The sequence below is a fragment of the Callionymus lyra genome, chromosome 12 (genome assembly GCF_982586985.1).
Source record: "Callionymus lyra chromosome 12, fCalLyr1.hap1.1, whole genome shotgun sequence".
Taxonomy (NCBI): Eukaryota; Metazoa; Chordata; class Actinopteri; order Syngnathiformes; family Callionymidae; genus Callionymus; species Callionymus lyra.
The window spans coordinates 8,487,645-8,510,730 of record NC_141829.1 but is presented as its reverse complement, the minus strand read 5'-3'; the positions used below and the strand labels follow the sequence as shown (position 1 = coordinate 8,510,730).

The following is a 23,086-nucleotide window of genomic DNA, read 5'->3' as shown; positions in this document are numbered from 1 at the left end:
AAGGGAACAGATTGTCATTGAACTCAGAGAGGGTTCAACTAATAAAGGTGTTTTCAAAGTCCACTAAGAGCTTCTCAGGAAGCGTCCATGTCATAATCTTAAGGTCCCCCTAAAAAGGCAGTTAGAAACTCTATCTTAGCGATCCTTCTTAGCCGAACCGTCCGTAATATCATTCTTAGGTACGTAAGAACAATAAATCCTGGTAAAACCGGCCATTTAGCGTGGCCACCTAAGCTCATGGTACAAGTATTCAGTCTTCTCCTTCAGTACATGGGAAGTACACATGACTTCGTTCACAAAGGAAATTGAACTCGGGAAGGATTTATTTCTCTCTTCAAGGGAACTAATAACCTAGGCGAACTTTCCAAGATATTCCAATGAATTGAAAAAGAAGGCAACTGTATCAATATTAAATGTACATTAACACAATTACAACTAAATTGATGACATTTAAAAAATATGAACAAATGGATATAAAACACCTTGAAAGGAGCGACTTCTTCAAAGCTGAAAATCGAACCAGGTAAACCTTCTATTCAGCTCAAACATATACCTACACTTTTGGACAGATGGGCTCTTTCACAAGTATTCAGACACTGTAGCTTATAAGCTTTTTTTGTTTCATTGAACACCAACTGATTAAAACAACAATCCCTAGGAGACGAACATAATGAGGCTCTGTTGTAGCCGCGCACATATGTTGCATCCATGTTTGATCAAAACTAACAAGATACATGAGCATATGGTTGAGACATAAGGCGCTGAAGGGTGTCCTTTCAGGTGCTTTTATCAGATTTTTTGGTACAAATTATAATGCACAGAATCTCCAAGCATGGAGCAGAATGTTTAAAACTTATGACGAGATTTTAATGTCCAAGTTGTTACGAGTACATGCCAAGCTAGGGAGGCCTTCTTGTACACAGTCAGATGGTGAAGAAATAAAAATAATTACATTGATATAACTTTGATATGACTAAGATAAAACCATAAAAATGGCTCAAAATTACAATAAAACCAAACACAATTAAAATAAGATCCAAAACAAAAAATAAAGTTGAAGAAAAAAAATCAAAAGACCCCCTTGAGTATACCTCTGGCGTCCGTCTTGGCCAGTTAAGTTTGAGACCCCCTCTCCTAAAGAAGCCAATACCTCGACACAATTTCAACTTGCAAACCATCTGTATGGATAAGAGGCGGCTCTCGATGATGATTCAGTCCTTGCCTTTGATCGGCTTGAACGAATTAAATAGAAAAATATATATATATATATATTCAGTGAATGAGTCTCACTAAAGATCAAACCCTTTAGAGCAGCGTTTCCCAACCCCTTGTCCGGGGAATGCTACCATTATTTATTATTAAAAATCAAACTGATTTTCTCTGAAATAAAATGAGCGTGTGACTCTTGACTGGTGCAAACGAGCAAAACACAAACTCTAGCCAAACAATACCCAATAAAATACAGGCTTAAAAGTTCTAGACACCACTGAGACAAACACAGGAGAATCAAGGGAAAAACTGCAAGAATAAAAGTGTCTTAAGTTGTTTCTGACTTACTTATATCGGCACAAAGTCTCTAAAAGCTAGTGGACACACACATACAGAACACCATCGTCAGCATACAATCAAACAGACATAGATGCAAATACACAACATCTTGTCGTAACCAGTTCAGAGCTCTTGCTGATTCAGCGTTATGGTGTTTTTTTCATGCATTTAATTGTCGTTTTTTGCATTGTAGTTTTACTTTTTCTATCTGAACGTCGGTCGGTGAATTAAATCCTGACATTTAAATGATCAGCAGTACAAAAAATGTTGGGGGCTCCTGCTCTAGAGGACTCATTATTAACCCTTTGAATTCATATTTACACAGTTTTACGAAACAGTTGATGAGGTTTCACGATACAGTGTTTTCAATTCTCAGTAATTGGCTCTAGAAACGTATGAATGGTTTTATCTATATAGTGGTTCAGAGCCAACGATCACAGAATGTAATTTAGTGTACTTTGAAATCGAGGACACTGTATCATAAGACCTCATCAGCTTTTCCAACAATAATTCAAGCCACAAGTGACTAAAGAAAAATGTAAGCTTGTGGACTTTGAGAAAAAGTCCAGTTCTCTGCGATCGTTTAAAGACATGAATTAGTGGGACTGGATAAAAAAAGAATGCCGACAGCAGCAATAGTGTATCAAGAAGGCCTGGACCTCACAAACATTCCTTTTTTCTTTTTCTTTTTTTCCTTCCAGCGTCTCCCCTCTGCCGTGATTATAAGGCTCTTTTAATGAAACTGACAGCAACTGTAATTCTAGCCGACTCCCTCTAGAGCAAACACCATCACACCGAGTCAATACAATCAATTATTCAGAAGGTCAATAAGCGAGCCAGGAATAGCTGGACACATCGGCGGAGTGGTTGAGGGAAGTTTGGAGGTTGGGGAGGGCTAAAGCGTTTGAAGCATCCACTGCGGGAGGTCTGAACGGAGGAGTGTTGGTGGTATGAGTTCAGTATTTCATCACTGTTGTCTCCAGATAAGCACAATCTTTTCAGCTTCATCAGCAGACAACAAGTGCAACGCGCAGTGATCACAGTCAAGGGCTGGTGGTTCTCAGAGACGACGACGTAAAACTGTTCCTTTGGTGAAGTTTTAAGTGTTAAATATTTAGTGTGTTGTTGTTCACAGGAGGATGGGAAGTAGAGAGAAGTAAAGGTTTTATGATCCTACTGTGACAAATGTCAACAGTAAAGTGTTTGTTTCTAGTATCAAACAAAAGTTACAACAAAGAAAAAGACAATTTTCTTATCCAAGAGTTTCCTTCATAGTCAAACAAATCCTGTTGCACAAATGTGTAAAGATGTATCCTGAGTGTGGCTTTTTCAAACATAGTGTTATAAAGAAGAATGAGTAGTATATCTATTACAGTGGTGAGGGCCTCACAGAAGAGGGTTTTGGGTTCCACTTTCAGAAGGACATCAAAGCAAATTGCTTTTTTTAAAGGGCCACTTACGTGAAAACCAAACTTTCCTGTCTCACCCACATGTTTTAAATGTTCAATTCTTCCTCTCCAAGATACAGTACGTCCTTTTTCATGACCATGTTTTCAACTTATTACTTTATAAAGTTGCTCTGAAATCTGGGCAAACGAGAGGTTACGAGAGTCCATTTTGACGTAATAATGGCTTCACTCCTCCTCATGCAATCTGTAATCATGCCCCGCTTTGTTTATACAATGAGTCCCTTGGAGGTGGAGACCTCTGGGATTGATGACACGCGGTGACAAACCGTGATACTTGATTAATCACAGCAGAGTGGGTGTGGTTATGTAATCAAGATTTTAGCTCTAGAATAACAAAGTACTTTCAGTGGGCGGGGCTTAAGATAATTTTCTAATGTCAGTATTTAAATAAAAAGAGAGTTTTGTACAAACACACACAAACTGATTGTACAATAGAGTCACACATCACTTTAACACACGTCTAAATCAACACATTAGTTGACCAATTTCCACTTTTTGATGTGATTTGCCTTGGTTTGCATCAATAAACCTACTTCATTCTCGTAATATTATGTACGAATTTGTAAATTTGTTAGCATCGATGGCTTTTTCTCTATTTGCTTCTAGTTGAAAATCTTTGTTAACTGGTCTAACTGATGCTGGACACAAATGCTTACAAACAATACACAAAAAAACAACACTTGCACGTTGACTAATCAACTGAAACGACGGGAAGATAATACTCGTTTCTGAACCAATGGCGAGAGAGCACCAGAGAGCCCTGAGAGCCGCCCGGGTGTACGCATCTCTTATACAACAAAGAGATTCCCATTCATTTTTCATTTGTTGAATCCATATTCGTCTTGAGTAACAGTGAGGAGCACGGAGCTAAAACCCTTAATAATAAATGTGGGGCAAGGAAACTGGCAAGGAAAAAAAAAATCAGAAAAGATGAATCTCTAGTGTGTTATTGGCTGGTATTTCTAGGTTAATTTAAATGTTTTAATGTTATATATTTAAATAACGTGGGTATGTTATTGGCTGGTATTTTCTCAGTTCATTTGAATGTTTTAATGTTATATATTTAAATTAACGTGGGTATGTTATTTTCTGGTATTTTCTAGATTCATTTAAATGTTTTAATGTTATATATTTAAATTAACGTGGGTATGTTATTGGCTGGTATTTTCTAGGTTCATTTAAATGTTTTAATGTTATATATTTAAATTAACGTGGGTATGTTATTGGCTGGTATTTTCTAGGTTCATTTAAATGTTTTAATGTTATATATTTGAATTAACGTGGGTATGTTATTGGCTGATATTTTCTAGGTTCATTTAAATGTTTTAATATTATATATTTAAATTAACGTGGATATGTTATTGGCTGGTATTTTCTAGGTTCATTTAAATGTTTTAATGTTATATATTTAAATTAACGTGGGTATGTTATTGGCTGGTATTTTCTGGGTTAATTTAAATGTTTTAATATTATATATTTAAATTAACGTGGGTATGTTATTGGCTGGTATTTTCTAGGTTCATTTAAATGTTTTAATGTTATATATTTAAATAACGTGGGTATGTTATTGGCTGGTATTTTCTAGGTTAATTTAAATGTTTTAAAGTTATATATTTAAATTAACGTGGGTATGTTATTGACTGGTATTTTCTCAGTTCATTTAAATGTTTTAATGTTATATATTTAAATTAACGTGGGTATGTTATTTTCTGGTATTTTCTAGATTCATTTAAATGTTTTAATGTTATATATTTAAATTAACATGGGTATGTTATTGGCTGGTATTTTGTAGGTTCATTTAAATGTTTTAATGTTATATATTTAAATAACGTGGGTATGTTATTGGCTAGTATTTTCTAGGTTCATTTAAATGTTTTAATGTTATATATTTAAATAACGTGGGTATGTTATTGGCTGGTATTTTCTAGGTTCATTTAAATGTTTTAATGTTATATATTTAAATAACGTGGGTATGTTATTGGCTAGTATTTTCTAGGTTCATTTAAATGTTTAAATGTTATATATTTAAATTAACGTGGGTATGTTATTGGCTGGTATTTTCTAGGTTCATTTAAATGTTTTAATGTTATATATTTAAATTAACGTGGGTATGTTATTGACTGGTATTTTCTCAGTTCATTTAAATGTTTTAATGTTATATATTTAAATTAACGTGGGTATGTTATTGACTGGTATTTTCTCAGTTCATTTAAATGTTTTAATGTTATATATTTAAATTAACGTGGATATGTTATTGACTGGTATTTTCTCAGTTCATTTAAATGTTTTAATGTTATATATTTAAATTAACGTGGGTATGTTATTGGCTGGTATTTTCTCAGTTCATTTAAATGTTTTAATGTTATATATTTAAATTAACGTGGGTATGTTATTTTCTGCTATTTTCTAGATTCATTTAAATGTTTTAATGTTATATATTTAAATTAACGTGGGTATGTTATTGGCTGGTATTTTCTAGGTTCATTTAAATGTTTTAATGTTATATATTTAAATTAACGTGGGTATGTTATTGGCTGGTATTTTCTAGGTTTATTTAAATATTTTAAAGTTATATATATGAATTAACGTGGATATGTTATTGACTGGTATTTTCTAGGTTGATTTAAATGTTTTAATGTTATATATTTAAATTAACGTGGGTATGTTATTGGCTGGTATTTTCTAGATTCATTTAAATGTTTTAATGTTATATATTTAAATTAACGTGGGTATGTTATTGGCTGGTATTTTCTAGGTTCATTTAAATGTTTTAATGTTATATATTTAAATTAACGTGGGTATGTTATTGGCTGGTATTTTCTAGGTTTATTTAAATATTTTAAAGTTATATATATGAATTAACGTGGATATGTTATTGACTGGTATTTTCTAGGTTGATTTAAATGTTTTAATGTTATATATTTAAATTAACATGGGTATGTTATTGGCTGGTATTTTCTAGGTTCATTTAAATGTTTTAATGTTATATATTCAAATTAACGTGGGTATGTTATTGGCTGGTATTTTCTAGAATGTTTTAATATTATATATTTAAATTAACGTGGGTATGTTATTGGCTGGTATTTTCTAGAATGTTTTAATATTATATATTTAAATGAACGTGGGTATGTTATTGGCTGGTATTTTCTAGGTTAATTTAAATGTTTTAATGTTATATATATGTATAAATTATTGTAGGTATGTTATTGGTTGTTATTTTTCTCATTCGAGTGCTGGTGTCTCTGTCTCTATGTCAGACATAACCACGGTTCTATTTCCGTCGACTCAATCGTCTCCCAGCAGCGGGTCGTACGGAACCTGTTGTCTGTACTGTGTCTCGTGTAAAGACTGTGTCTCGTGGTACTTTCTGTCGAGACACTAACCTTCACAGTCTCTCGGGAGTAACAGCGTAAACACAGTTAATGGTGAAATGATCGAAATCAGTTTCCGAAGGCCTCCGTCCGACGACAAGCTGCGCTGTCCTTCCCTCACCACCTCTCCATCCCAAGCTAATTTCCTCTCAACCTGTAATTTTATAGCTCAGCGCCCCCCGAATCCTGCCAATGTCACGGTGAGGGTATAAAAAAAAAAAAAAAAAAACACACCGCGCCACTTTCCGACATCACGCCGAGAGACAATTTCCTGCCGTGTTCCTCTCACTCTCGCTCTCCTTTTGTCTTTGTCTCTCTTGATTAATGACGTTTGTTTCCCCGACTCTGTGGCTGGAATCGTGCGGTCTCATTTGCCGGGACGCGTTCGGCTGTTTCTAATTGCGTGCGAGTCCGACTTGACCGCCAAAAAAGGAGAGACAAAGACGTGGACGCCCGCCATTTACATCACATTTAAACCAAAGCGTAAACAGGCAAATAAAAATAAAAAAGTGGTTAATAATAATCACTTTATTGGTTTGTGTCCTTCACTGGGTTGAGAGTTTAGCCTCCATTAAATCATCTCTGAGCGTTTGCTCAGTGAAATACGGTCTCGCGTCAGTGATTTGGATAAATCAATCATTAGTGTTAACAAAGATAAATATTTCATTCAACCCGGGAGCTTAACTTTAATCCATTTATTCATGGATGATTTTCAGGATTAAACCGAAAGAGAAAAATATATGCAGGATGTTTCTCATGGCGGTAAAAACAATCTGAATATTTTAATGTATCAAGAAAAAAACAACTTGCGATATAGATATATTTATAGTATTGTCGAGTACTTGACTCTGGTGTTGTAATATTTACAGACCACATGACTCTTGACGAAGTCGTAACTGCTTTCATTTGTTTTCAAACTAAAATATGTCCAAACATCAGCTTTAAAAGCTGCTGGAGTCGACTGTATCCTCTCGTCCTCAGTCATGAAAGTAATTTTGGCGGGATTCCAATGTTCCTTTAGCTGTGGAGGACGTAATGACAGCTGCCATCTAGTGACCAGAAGTTTAATTGCAACAAACGCTGTGAATATTCTTGCGTAAATTGAAAGATACAAAAAAAATAATTTCAAAACTCCACAAAAAAGTTATTTTATTATATTTTTAATATAACCCTTTATATTCATTTAATAGAGCTGAACGAAAAACACTATGTTCTGTACTTAACAATCTTATTTCCCCATGGTATTGAACTCACCATAGACGTTTCCTACAGTATTGAACGCACCACACTAGTCCATGCTAATCTGATGCTGAGAAATAATTTTCGCTGTGTTTTTGAAACAAATGATGACCTTGTTGTATCATTCAGCAACGTTTTTTTTTATAGTTTTTTGGGGGAGGGGTTTCACCATTTTGAATTAGGTACTGTCTGAAAAATGAACCCCATGCAACATAATTTAGAAGTGCTAAACAATACATGAGGATTCATCACAGAAGTGTGAAGATAATGGTGGAAGGACAAAGACAGTCGTTGTTAAAAAAAAAGAGGCTTCTTTCATCTATTTAAGTTCCAGCTCATCACAAAAAAAAGCAAGCACTCATTCACTTCCTTTTCACTTATCTATCAAACGTCATTTCACTTCATTTGGGATATTTAGGACGGTCGCCGATGACGGCTGCATCAGCTCCGAGGCGGAGAGACGGATGGATGTGGAGCATTTGTTAGATATGCAGAGTCTGCGGTTCACAGTTTTTTTAATATTCCGATCGTCCCAGAAGCGCTTTTGGCTTCAACGGGGAAGAAAAACAGATAAAAGAAAAGCAGGGATGAGGTGTTTCGACGTGTTATCGATCACAATGATTTTTTTGGATTCTCTATCAATTTGTTAAACCACAGAGAGGAAAGTGCAGCGTCAGCAAAACCTGATGTTTTTTATCAAAATTCAAATATAGACTTTCAATTACTTCAACTTTCTGATGTTCCTGAGTGGCAAATAATAGAGTTTTTAAGATACAATGTTCCAGCTCGGCCGAGGACTCAAAATTAGAAACAGCAAGTGTTTGGATCTGTCAACTTTAATTGACACCGAGCGAGAGCGAAATACACACTTTGAGTCTTTGTGTTCATCATCTGAGTTGTTGGAAGCAGTTTGCAATAAAAAAAAATAAAGTATCTTTTATAGAGAAAAACATTCCCTCTTTTGCGACCAGCTGAGGTTTTGAAAGCGTTCCTGATCAAAACATAACCTGAGAGACACTGTCAGTATTTATTTACTTGGGTTATTTTGGTCATTATGAGGTTCAGGTCCTATTTTAATTTTGTGAACAATAATATAAGTTAAAAAGTTGTTAAATTCAATGTTTACAACAATGCAAAGACGTTTTAAACATGTTTTGTGTATTCATTGTTCAGTCTCATATAATAGAGCTTTTGTTTTTATTTACTATTAGTATTGTTTGTTTTTTTATGTATATATATTCGGCTTTATATTTGTTTATATATATTTTTCTCCACACATTTATATATATTTTTTATATTTGTTTTCTCAACACATTTACTGTTTTTTTTTACATTCATCAATTTAGAGATTTATTGTGTCTGAAGCAACAACTTTAACCAATTCCAAAAAACTGATGGGAGTAGGCTGCGACGCGGCGCGCCAGCTCATCATCAGGAGCAATCAGGGTTGAATGTCTTGCTCAAGGACACAGCGAAGCATTCGGAGCTGGGATTGAACCTACAACTTTCACTTTTGAACTTGTGTTCTTTTTTTAAAATGCATTTATTACTTTGTAAAGTTTGTCTGAAATCTGGGCAAACGAGAGGTTACGAGAGTCTTCACTCCTCCTCCAGCCAGCTGTAATCACGACGCCCAGCTTTGTTTATACAACGAGTCCCTCGGAGGTGGAGACATCCGGGATTTATGAGGCGCGGTGACAAACCTCCACATTTGACCAATCAAGGCAGAGTGGGCGTGGTAACGACCAACAAGATTTCATCTCCAGAAAACCTTCTTTTTTTTTCAGTGGGCGTACAAAAAGAGTTTTGTACAAACAAACACACACTGATGATACAATAGAGTCACACATCTATTTAACACACTTCAATCAACACATTAGTTGAACTTTAAATAATTGAATCTGAAAATTAACCAAGCACGGTAATGAATCATTAAAACTTACTATAATATGAACTTGAACTGATTAACCAACGGTCGCCGTGATAAGAAAAACGTGAGCAAACGTGTTTAAATACCGACCCGTGAGCTTCATAAATGTGCCTCGGGATCCGACGCCGTGATCAACCGCGACTAATTATCCATCAGACCGTTTTTCATTTCTGAAAGTGAAGCGAGATAAATAAACCCAAGCGTCAAACGCTGCCCGCGAGCAACGTATCCGGAGCCAAAGATCAACTTTTCAAGCATTTTTTTTTTTGGCCATAAAAAGACATTTGATTCACATGTAAAACAAATTTGAATCAAATCCACCTGTATCTCTAACGATCTCATTGGAAAAAAATTAGTAATCCATTCCATGATCCAAGGGCTGATGTCGGCAAGGACGGGCTTTAATTGGAAACGATCCCGGAGGCTCATGGAGCCGTGGCCGGGGTCCACGGGTCGGGCCTGATAATGCTCAATACAATAACAGGACAGCATGTCACTAAACTGCTCGTTTCCTATTAGCAAGCCGATCAATTTCAGATGTTAAGCCTTTTGACCACGGAGAGGCTTCGACTCGTGGCGGGCTCACAGCGACACACACACACACACACACACACACACACACACACACACACACACACACACACACACACACACACACACACACACACACACACACACACACACACACACACACACACACACACACACACACACACACACACACACACACACACACACACACACACACACACACACCGACTCCCCATCATTTGTCACACAGTCCAAGGTCAGGCGTCCAGGTGAGGGAATCGTACTTCGCCATAAATAGCTTTGATTGCTGCGACTGTCGGTTTAAAGCCGGGGTGGTTGGCGGGGGGCTGATGGAGACGTAGGGGTTTTAATCAGGGGGTTCGTGATCAGTGTGCGATTCAGTTGAACTTCATGACTTCATGGCGTTCTACCATCGTACCCGTCATGAGAATATGACGACGACCTTGAATAGTTTTCACCGTTTACACTCCAAACGAAGTGAATTTTTCCGATTTACAAATAATCTAATAATTAGTTACAAACCGTATTAGAGTATTAACCCCTTGTATCACCCTGTAACGAAGTACTACTACAAGTTTTCTCTAGCCATTTAGAATTTTGGGAAAAATACAATTTCGATTAAATAATCTAATTGTTAAGGAATGTGAGGCTTCTTGAGACCTTGGCTCCTGGAATGTTTGATTGACACCAGAGAGAGGTGCAATAGATTTATAAAATAAGAAATAAACATGTAAAAGTTTGTTTTATTAAATGGCACAAATCCTGTGAAGTAGGACAGAACTCCAAAGAAAAAAAATGAAAAATATAAATATAAAATAAATTTTGATGAAAGAATATTATAGATAATATTTAAACTATCTCCACGTTACAGATTCTTCAAGCTGTAGAAAAATCTTTAGAATTCAGGCCAGTTTGAGACTCTTGGTCTAATGTATAAGGATTGAGTTCAAAATCATTAAAAAAAGTCTAAAAAAAAATATATCAGACAAGATAGACAGAAAAATAGAGACTTTGATGTCTATTTTATTATTTAAATGGAGTTCTAATTAAATGTGTATTTCAAAATTTCCAAAAGAACATTTCTAATTATAATTAGTAATTATACTCAATATAATTTAATTCAAGCCAGCTATAAATAATGTTAAATTCCATATTTAATCTTAAAAATACAAATTTAATAGAATGTTTTAAATGTAAGATTCAAATTAAAAAATATATAATTAGAAATATTCTCAGGTTGAAAAAAAAAAATGTATATACGTGTATATGTTTATAATCAAAATGTATACTATTAAATTTAAAACTATAAGAAGTTGCAAATAAAACAATGCCAAAAAAGTACAGTTTTTAACAGAGCCTCCTCATAAATAAATATAAATCCATCGACCATTGCATGAAAAATACATCTCGAGATAAACGCTGACTCAGTTCTCCGCAACAAGTTCTAGAGTTAAAGTTTAAGAACAAGCAACAATTTTGCTTGTTCCTCTTTTTTTTTTTTCAAAGTAAACTTGACCAAAACAATCAAGAGTCACAGGCTAATGTTACTCCAGACAAAAAAAAAAATCTTTAAGACAGTAATAATCAATACAAGAGAAACCAAATCAATCCATTCAAATCCTCAACAAGGTGATTGGTTACTTAAGTGAGGTTCTGGTCTGAGCGCCAACATCTCGCTTCTCTCCGACAGAAGGTTGTTGATCCTCACGTACCAGCCTGGGAGATTTTCGCTCGCGGGAGTTCAATCGATCGTCCACCTCGGTGCTTAAAAGAAAAGTCCTGCGAGTGCAGACGAGCTTGTTTGCCAGAAACACTCCAGCACTTCATCGCGGACGAGCTGATGAACTTAATGTCGAATCAGACGCTGGCCGGAGTCTTTTTTCCTCGTTAGTATTAATGAGAGCAACAGGCGCACCAGCAGATAAGAGCGGTTTCAAAGAGAGCGAGTCGCTTCGCCGGGCGTGTTGAGGACAAGAGCAGGTCTGTGATGTTTGCATTTCCTGACTGACAGAAACCTTGAAAGTTTACACTCGGAGTCGATTACACACACGATTCAGCAACAGGCGCTGCTCTGTCGTTATGAGGGACAAGAGCTCACCAGAGACCTGGACAACATTTTTATAAATATAAAAGCAACCTTTTCCTTATGCTTACTACTTTAAACGCTTTTGGATGACACTCATGCATTATTCATATTTTATATAGTTTACTTTTTATTGATATTTGAAATTGATATTTTATACTTATTTATATCGTTTTTAAAAACAAAAAAAATGAGAAAAGGTGTATGAAACTGGAACTGGATTGTACAACTCGGATAGAACGTGCTTCAATTTTCTAAGTTGCTTTTTGCTGAAAATTTGATAAAAATGAAATATATATATTAAAAATAATATTACATATGTATATATATTTTTTTATTATTTATCTGCTTACTACTGTAGAAGTATTCAGCTGACCTTAATGATCAAAATGTATAGTTTAATTCGTTTTTTTTAAATATATTTTAAAAGTTGATTTGTGATGCTTCAGCTTTAATTTTGCGATCTGCTGTAGAAGTCTTTTGCTGACATTCCTGCCAAATGTAAAAAAGAAATGTACAAAAATAAATCACTTTAAAAGTGCTTGTCGCTCTCTGTCTGCCCTCTAACGCTCAGACACCAATAAGGAAAATATTTGGCTTTATTTTAAATAGTGTAAAGTTATGTTGGATTGTGTTTGATTCAACTTTTAAACTGGAGATAATCAATTTGCTGTAGAAGTATTCTGTAGTGATGCGTTGATGAAGCTTCATGAAACAGTGTCATGTTGTTCAGAGGTCAGTAGGTGGCGCCATCAGTTTAAAAATGATTTTTTAAGGAAAATAGTTCAGAGACGCCATCTAGTGGACTCTGAGCATAATGACACTGCTTCATGAAGCTTCATCAGAACATTGCTAATATTTCGCTGACAGTCTTGTTAAATTTACACAAAATCGTAAAAATAATAAACTATGAAAAATATAAGCCTTATTTTAAATATTGTACAATTTTGATATCATACCAAATTTATCAGCGGAATTTAATTTAACTTTTGACATTTCCTTTGTCTGTAATTTACATAAAATAATAATAATAATTCAGTTGTAATGCTTCAGCTTTCCAGCTGCTATAGAAGTCTTTTGCCGACACCACTCAAATTTATGAAAACATGAAAAAAAAGTATTCAAAATGATTTAATGAGATTCAAATGTGGGTAAAGAAGGCTACGAATAAAATACTTCAACTTTTAATTAGAGCCTAGACACGGAAGTAACCTCGAAACATATTAATAAATGCTGTCAGTGAATCACTTCACTTAAGTCATCTTGGCAAAAGGAAATTGAGCCACGAATCTACTTTAAAAAAACTTTCACATACAGTCTCGATGCAGGACACTTCAGGGGAAACTGGGATTATTCAGCGGCGCGAATCCTGGAGATTCCAGTCCACTGATACTTGAGTTGCACGAAGAAATGCAAAGGCGGTAACGTCTCTGGTTTGTCCCTGCGGTTGTTGTTGAACATGATGTTTTTGTTGTACAAATTCAAACACACACAACGCATCAGTTGGCTTGTGATTTTTTCGTTGGGAGAAAGTTGCCTGAAGCTGCGATGAATTTTCAAAAACATTTTCGGGGCCAACAGGGAGCTGGCACGTTCAAGAATATTCTTACTGCTGCTTCGCAGTACAATACAACGGACTGAAGGAGCGTGCACGCACACACACACACACACTTGCAGACAAGTGAAAAAATTAAGACATTGTTTCTTTAAATTGAATTTTTTTTTTTTGTGGTTACAGCGACGGTTGCTGGTTTTCGTTATCGCTCCTGGAACTCAGGTTTCCTCCCACAGACGGAAAAGGTTGATTTGTATTGTCCCTTAATGTGTGTGAGTGGTTGTCACTCATTGTGTGCCCTGTATCAGGCTAATGACCTTTCCAGGGTATCCCCCCTGCCTCTTGCCCCGAGTAGCTGGGATAGGCTCAACCCCCCTGCGACACCGATAAGGTTTAATAATTAGGGATCTACTGAATTTTAACGCAGGACAAGACGAGGCCGAATGAAGATGTTGTGACGACTCAAAAGAAGGAAAAGGAGCTTCACAAGATTTCTGTAATTCATGCATTCGATGGCGTGTACTTTTACACAATGCAATGAAACACTTAATAACTGCTAATTATTTACTTCTATAAATGAACTAAACCAAGGAAAAGACTTTTAATAACATCTTTGTTTATTTCATTTTCTTCTACTATTCATTCTTAATCATTGATGTGTCAATTAGTTTTCATTCTTAATAATTCTTTTAATTTTATATTTATTTTTTATTTTTTATTTAATCCCTCAAAATATCACGTGTCAGGCATCGTTCAGCAGTTGCACTCATTCTGAATACACTTGGTTGTACCGTAGTAATACTACACATAAATGTACAAATAAACGTGACTTAAAAGTACTGTGTTTTACTGTTCTTTACAATTCTTTCAGAAGAGAAGTGCAGTATGGGGACTGTACAGTAGTCATGGGTAGGGTTTACTGTAGTTTTACAACGAAACATGTCGTTTTTAATTAATTTTACTATGTGCAAAATATTTTTGTAATTTAATCATTGTTCTGCACTGTATGAAATTGCAATACTTCCTGAGAAAAATGTGGTTAAAAATGCATGAAAGGTTTATTTGTTTTTGTAAGTTGAACCAGTAACGAGTTCTAAAGTTTTCCCATATAAATATTACAAGGATGATCGTTCACATAGAAGGACATTTACAAACACACAAGCAAAAACTGACAACCCTCCATGTTTATGGAAACACACACAAACATAAACACAATGAAAACATTATTATTGGAAAATGATCTTAAGCCCCGCCCACTGAAAACACAGTGTTTTACTTGAGATAAAGTCTTGTTTGCCGTAACCACACACCCCTCTGCTGTGATTGGTCCAACATTAAGGTTTGTCACTGGGCGTCATCAATCCCAGAAGTCTCCACCTCCAAGGGACTCGATGTACAAACAAAGCGGGGCGTGATGACAGCTGGCTGGAGGAGGAGTGAAGCCATTATTACGTCATAATGGACTCTCGTAACCTCTCGTTCGCCCAGATTTCAGAGCATTTTTATAAAGTAACAAGTTCAAAACATGGTCATGATGACGGACTTAATGCATCTTGGAAAGGAAGACGTCAACATTGTAACATGTGAGTCAGGAGAGTTGAGTTTTGGCAAATTTACTTAATATTCACCAAACAGAAAGTACAAACAGGAAGTATAAAATTTCCATCAACCCCAGTTTTGATGTTGGAATTCCCTCTATCATTCTTGATTATCTCAATTCCTTATCTTAACTGGCATCTCTATAGGTCACCATGTTAACAGGAACAATAGTCTACTTTCTTTTTAAGGAAAACCAGCCATTGGGCCAAGTAATACGTTTAAAACATGGTCATGATGAGGGACTTACTGCATCTTGGAGAGGAAGACTTCGACATTTGAAACAAGATTGTGTTTTCTCTAAAGTAACATCAGACTCTTGACATGTCAAGACGGTTCTTTCAGTTAAAGTTGCTCAAAAAAAACAACCTCTAAATTGTTTTTTTCTACTGTTTTTATCCGTCCGTGATGACAGTTCCATTCTTCAACGAAAGGTTGGTGAACCCTGCTTTATCTCACATTACCGACCACTTTAACGTGGCATCAACTCGACTCATCTTTCATTCTTTTTCCATCCGTCCATAGAAGTTGTTCTTCCGCGAAGCACATTTGTCAATTCAACCTTCGACATCCGCCGCCTTCATCTTTCACTCAAACGTCTTCTCGGATAAACACCGGGTTATTTTTCTTCTTCTTAATCGTTCTTTCACGCTCATTCCTTCCTCCTCATCTGAACTCCGTGTTCCTGCATTAGTATGAGAAACAGTTACTGGATCAGAGGGTCAGCGACGGTGCAGGCGCGTCCCTCTTCCCTTTTATAATCACAGCAAATCCATTTCTGCTAAAAAAAAAAACAACCTTCTTCACGGTCCGAGAACTCGCCACTATCATCAACGAGGACGTTCGGTCAGGACGGGTGGAACATCACAGCTTCTGCTTCGACTCCAGGGATTTGCTGTGGGATTCCAGTCAAAGTCAAAGACTTATTTTAAAAGAGAGATCAGGAGGAGAAACAGCTTCTGTTTTTTCAACAACAAAGCGTTCGCTTCACACAAAAGAGCTTTATTAAGTCTTGCCTCCAAAAAAGCTCGAGCTTCTCCAGACTCGTTAGAAGATAAATAATAATAATCTCTATTTATATTGCGCCTTTCTAGACCAGGGTCACAAAGCGCTTTGACAGCCATTCAAACATACTGATGGGAGTAGGCTGCAGCACATGGCGCCGAATCTGCCATCAGGAGCAATCAGGGTAAAGTGTCTTGCTCAGGGACACAACGACACAAGCTTGTCTGGAGCTGGGATTGAACCTGCAACCTTTAGGACTGCAGGCAACCACTCTACCATCTGAGCTATGACGCCCCATATAAATAAGATTTAAAGGTAAAAATACGAGAGAGAAAAAAATGCAGCTCAAACTCGCCTTTAAACCCTCCTCAGACACCTGTCATCAGGAAGGAGTTCAGGCAACGCCTACGTTAATGCCTCGCTCTTGCTCTCCGTTCAATCTCGACCCCCATTCCTGACGCAGCCTCCGTCAAAGTGGACGCAGACGCCACAACACTCCAGCTCGACGGAGAGCTCACGTCTCACTCTCGACATCTGGATCTAAAAGTGGTTTCAGTGTCAGTCGCAGGATCCTCTTTTCGAAACCATCTGATCTGTGAACACGACATCTTCATGGATGTCCTTAACATGTCTTTCAATTGTAAACAGATAGTTTTGGGACAAAATGTTACGTTTCAAACTTGTTTTTTGAATTTATTTCACTTTTGACAGTAAAAATATGTTTTGTACATGAGTTTGCTTTATCAAGGTCAAGATAAGAAAGAAAAAACAACAACATATGACAGAGGGTTATATGAAGAAAAAATAAATACAAATAGCCCCACCCCAAAAAGAGTAAGATCAGGTGGATAACCTTACAATTGATAAAAGGAGCTGAATCTGATCTACTACTGTTATGGTTAGCTATGGTATAAATTTGATTAAAACTGGATCTGTAGGATTCTAAAGGGGTATTTTTCCCCCTTTGCACCCCCTTACAATAGACAAAATGTCTCCCTTACTTATTATGTTATATTCATGGTTTAAATTGAATGAAAATTGGTCGTATTTGAATTTTAAGGGGGTCTTCTGACCCACTCATGCCCCCTTTTCCTTGACCATATTAAGCTTTCAAGACAGATCTGCTGGACAGTCTACTATGTATCACTATCCAAGAGTCATTGCTTTAAATTAAAAGTACTCCTAGAAATGAAGTATATAAATAAAGCAGGGGATAGAAACACATCGGTATATACCTTAGAAATAAAGCAATACAATCACAAAATTGTTGAAAAAATACAAAAAAACTAGATGAATTCATGATTGAATTGTAGAAAAATACATTTCAATCATAACAACGATTGTTATTCTCTAGAAATACGACTGAAAAGAACTATAGGAAAGCACCTAGAAAGCGCAGATCCCTGCCGAGCAGCTCAGAATTGACAAATTTTGCTAAACAAGACAAGTAGAAACCAGGCAAAGAGTTTCCCCTATAATTTCTGAAAATATCCGACAAATGCAATCAACAGAAATATAAATATATATTCCATCAACTATCCTGAATGTTCGTACGCGTATCTTCTGAATCAAAAAGATAAATAGAAAAAGTGTAGCCATGAGCTCAAAGGTAGTCACAGAGCTGTATTCATATTTCTATTAATATACCTTAAAACTTATCAAGTAAAGGTGCTTAACATTGCCCACGTTAGTGAGTATTTTCCGATGAAAGTGATTTATTCTATGCAGGTCAAACCTTTGGATTGGAAAAAGCTCAGTAGAGGAGAAATGTTAAGAGAATCTATACTTGGAGCTGCTATGAACTAAAAGTTCGAAGGGCTGTGTTTTTTCCCGGAGCTCAGCGCGTACTGTAACAAAGTGAGTGTAGCTACGGAAGTACTCAGTCGATGCACTCTATGTATCCGCTCCCTCACACTCGCTGTCAGAAGTACTGTGGAACTCACCGCCTCGGTGGATGCATTTGGAAACTTTTTTCCTCACTTTCAAATGAAATACCCAAGGGTCCTTTGGTGTTCATGAAAGGAGGTTGACTTGAAGGTAAAGGAGGGAAAAAACCCTGACAAGCAAAAACTTCAACTTGAAAAAAACCAACCTTGGAATTCCTGTGACTACCAAGAATAACTGTTGTGATGAAGCTTTAGTAAGTAAGTAAGTTATATATTTAGAGCGCTTTTCTATACCAGTTCGATAGTTTCCTGTCTCAACTGGATATTCCTTTGATTTGTTAGAAGGACGGGGACACCCTGGACAACTGGGACACCTCGACAGACTTACTTCCCCTTTTTACTTTGTTTTTTTTAAATGTGGGACCAAACCTGAGAGAATCACCAACTAAGATGAGGAAAAAACTACCGTTGGATTAACTTTACTAACTATAGTACAAACCAGTACGACACACAGGACTAGAAGTTGAAACTGATATCTCCAACTTCTTCCCTTTATTTTTAACCATATCTTGCCACAACGAGGTGAAAATCCAAACCTTAAACAGGTAAACACTGAAGCATTTCGGGAGATAATGTGAAATATTCGCGATGTCTTGGCATCATTTAGTGAAAAACTTTTGGCCTAATATACAAATATAGTGTTATATTATTGGTATCATAAGCACCTATACCAGTGGGGGTTCTGATACATATATTACTGCCTTGGTTTAGTAATAAATAAAAAATAAACACCAGAAAATGTCACTTTTTACTGAACTTGTTCATGAAAAATGTTTCCCAAAGTTTTATTGCAACCGTTTATCAACAATACCATAACAAATAAGATGTCAGCGGGGGCCATTTAATCGAGGCGAGCAGCAACAAAAAAAATGTAATCCCGACCCCAAGAGGTCTTTCTAGTATTTCAGGCATTTGGAACTCAATTACAAAGCTCTGGGCTTTTGATTTCCTCAAATAAGAGTCAGGAATTCAATTAAGGGCACGTTTAGAAAAAGCCTCCCTGTGGGACTGCGGGTATATATGTGATGAAATGATGTTATTAGATTACATTTATTAGCCCTTTTTTTTTGACAGAGATGGAGAATCGATAATGAATTTGGTAGCAAAAGGGAAGTTTGGATCCCACAGAGAGAATCAGTAGTAGACAACATTTAAAAATAAAGGTGGTGTTTTAATCTTTTTTGGGGGGGGCTGGGGGGGGGGTCTGGCTGGAAGATTTGAAGGTGGTGGTGGGGTTATAAATAGGTGACTCTGAGTGAGGGTTTCTGGGTGAAATCCCTACAGGAAGGCAGCTGAGATGAGGCGGCGGGTGGAAGAGACAATGTCCGTCTCTGTGCAGCCTGTCAGCGGCTTCCAGGGTTTCCGCGCCCCCGGGGTACCGACGGCGCAGCTCCCCGAGCATCCATCAAATCCCCCCCCTGAACCATATACAAGTCATGGTTCCGATCGGACCCTCAAAGTGTCATTTTTTCTGAAAGAATAAACCGAGATCCCACCTCATCCTGCTGCTGCTGCTGCTGCTGCTGCTGGTTCTGTCTCTGGTTCTGCTGCTCCTTGCTCGCTGTCATTTTTTATTTTAATTTTTTAAACTCCTGGTTGGATCGAGAAACGTCCAAAAAAAAAAAAAAAGCTGCTTCCAGAAAAGTGTGGAAAATGTTCCGGAGAAGTGTGGATCCGTCACGAGCGGTGATGCGTTCACGTCCGCGCCGGGGAGGAGGAAGAAAGGAGGAGAGTTTGGCTCATATTGATCCTGCACCGGGGCTCGACCTTTTTTTTTTTTACCCGGCAGCGACTGTGAAAAAGTGACGCGCTCCGGTCTCTTCGCCTTCGCCTTTATCTGCTCGGTGACGCCGGTATTTTTGGAGGATCGAAGAGAGAGGAAGAGAGGGGGAGGAAGAGAGGAGGGGAGGAGGAGGAGGAGTAGGGGGTGATGATGAAGTGGTCTTGTGATGATTCCCCAGACTGGGTGGGGGGTGGCGTTTTTGAATGGTTGCGACCCAAATAAATAATAATAAAAAAAAAATCATTATCATTAGAAACATTAGTCAGCAAAAGCAGTTTCTTAAATACATCAGCAATTTTCTATTAAACTTATGAGTCACATTTTTAGATTAACGAATTAAGATTCTTTATTTGTTTGTTATCCATAATTCACCAATACAAGAGTAATTATAATAAAAAAAAAAAAAAAAGTGTTTCAATCCACTGTAGTGAATATTTAAAAAAAAACAACAACTTGTTAACAATAAAAACCTAAACTAAAAATAATGAAAGCAAATTTTCCACTGTTGGATTAGATCTTTAGAGACACTACACGGATACAAATATGTTTGCACGGAAAATATTCATCAGATATTAATCTAAAAATATATGTACGCAAATATAAGACGCTTATATATACTTTTGATTCATGATTCTTAAAGCAAATTTAATCATCTTTACACTCTATTAACTCTTTAAGTAAGTAAGTAAGTAAGTAATTTGTATTTGCTTTTCCAGACCAGCGAAAATTCTGACCTGCTCTAGTAGAAGAACTCACATTTCCCTGATCCTTAAAACTTTTCACTGGCTGCCAGTTTTTTTTCAGGATCAATTTTAAAATTCTGGTTCTTACTTTCAGATCTATTCATGGTCAGACCTTCCATCAGTGATCTGATCCAGACTTACACCCCAGCTCGGGCTCTGAGGTCTGTGGATCAGAATCTACTGATGGTTCCTGAACACGGTTCAGGACCAGAGGAGAGAATTCCTTCCAGACTGTTGCTCCTAAGCTTTGGAACCATCTCTGTGTTTGATGATCTACTGACTCCTTCAAGAAACATCTAAAGACCTTCTTATTTGTGCTTTTTCCTGATTTTCTGAGACTCCTGTATATTTTAACTGTGTATTGTTTTAGATTGTTAAAGCGCTTTGTGACCCTGGTCAAAAAAGATCTTTACAAATAACCATTACTTACTTACTTACTTACTATAATTGACTAGTGAAGCACACTTTTTTTAACACCTGCCAAGGAGGTTTGATTGGTTGATTTTGCCAATTGTTTTTGCCAAGTTAGTTGTGTAAGCACAATAGAATGTTAAAGTTATACATTGATGGTTCAATTTGTTGATATTGGAACAAGGAACATATGAATTAACTTTTGTGGTGCTTCAGAGTACCGTCTGGATCCATCCAGTCTTTTGAAGGATTGGTCACCATCCTCTAAAATAGAAAGATTCAAGGTTGAGGTTGAATTATTTTTAGGTGGAACATTTGAAAAAAATAATGACTTCATCTGGTTCATAACATCTTGTTATCTATGAGCTAAGCTAATAGTGTTTCTTATGCATCACAACTTGCTTGAGACCTTGGCTCCCACAAAGGTTTTCACTTTGAGAAACAGCATCAATCTCCAAAGTGGTAAAATAATATCTGGCAAGGTTATTTCCTTCTTTCAATATCTTCAATGCTTAGTGTTTAAGCTCGACTAATCTGCCATATAGATTGTGTTTATTCTTCATGTGTTGTCTCAAGCTTTTGTGTTTAATTCTATTGAAGCTTCCACAATGGTGAGATAAAAAGAAAAGTATAGTGAATAGTTTGAAAGCAGTTGTTTATTTGACTCCTTAAGCTCAGAATGCTGATTTTAGACATCTAAATACACAATTATCTTGTGTTTCTGTGTCTTTAATATGATATAAAAATGAGTTCAAGTGTGTCAGTAACCCAGCAAGCGCAGCGGCAGCTGTCCATGGTGCTGAAGTCGTAGCATTAATGCGTCACAAACCAACACCACCATATGATTCTCGATGTTATGAAGCATCTATTTCAGGCGCACCATCAATACTTTACATTGTTCACTTAAGACTTCAACCCCACAAACCCACGCGTCTGTCGGTTAAAATTAAAGGCCTTGTTATGTAAGCTTGAATCACTTTAGAAGAAATAAACTTGAATTATTTCCCAGCCACGCGCGGCATGTCGTGCTGCTCGTCCTCCATAGAAGACGCTTAAATCATGTGTTCTCAGCAGAAATGCAACTGATTTCATAAAGTTACGATGAGACACGTTCGACTCAAGTGCTTCCTGTTATCAAACTGAGAAGAGAAAAACAAATTGTACATTTAAGTATAAATATAAGTACATATAAGGACATTTTGTTTTTGTTCAAACAGCCAAGTGCTTCCATTGTTAAGCCCCCGACCAATCCCTTTCAGCAGGGATGAGTACGGTTTCATCTGGTGCCGAAAATTTAGGTTTGAAAAGAATAATAATGGAAATGACTTGGTATGAGTTAAGTTCTGTCAGCATTATTTTGGGGTTGAATTGTGTTTTCTAAATCAGCTGCGGTGCTTTTTGGTCTGGTTACGTTAAGTATCAGGAACTTCTGCAAATCTATAGCAATCCTAAAACAAAACTTGACATATTTGAACAACACAGTTGCGTCAGAGTTTTTCTATCGACTTAATTCTAAGGTACGAGTTATAAGATTGGGGTTTCTACTTTCTACTTTAGAGGAGAAGGGGGCGACAAATCCTTTAAAAGACTGGATAGATCCAGACGGTACTCTGAAGCACCACGAAAGTTAAATCATCTGTTCCTTGATCCATTATCAACAAATTGAACCATCAATTTATAACTTTAACATTTATTTTGCTTAGAAAAAACATTTGGCAAAATCACCAGGTGTAAAAACAAAAGCCAGCTTTAAGAGCTAAAATTATTATGTTTTTTTTGTTTCATTTAAAATGATTTAATATCAAAGATTTAACATTAGATTAGATTAGATTAGATAGACTGTATTAATCACTCT

The 23,086-nt window shown here is 36.5% G+C and overlaps 1 protein-coding gene across 2 annotated transcripts in view; it reads right to left on the bottom strand.

Moving 5' to 3' along the window:
- The window catches only part of dpp10 (dipeptidyl-peptidase 10 (non-functional)), a 161,188-nt gene that overhangs the window by 75,955 nt on the left and 62,147 nt on the right, over positions 1 to 23,086 (bottom strand). The window contains exon 1 of one of the 2 annotated variants that reach the window (XM_087804826.1): positions 19,791 to 20,118. The exons of the other annotated variant lie outside the window; for it this stretch is intronic. Coding sequence (XP_087660952.1) covers positions 19,791 to 19,862 — 72 coding nt within the window. The 5' untranslated portion in view covers positions 19,863 to 20,118. Of the gene's footprint in view, positions 1 to 19,790; positions 20,119 to 23,086 lie in introns of those variants that run through there. 2 annotated transcript variants of the gene reach the window in all.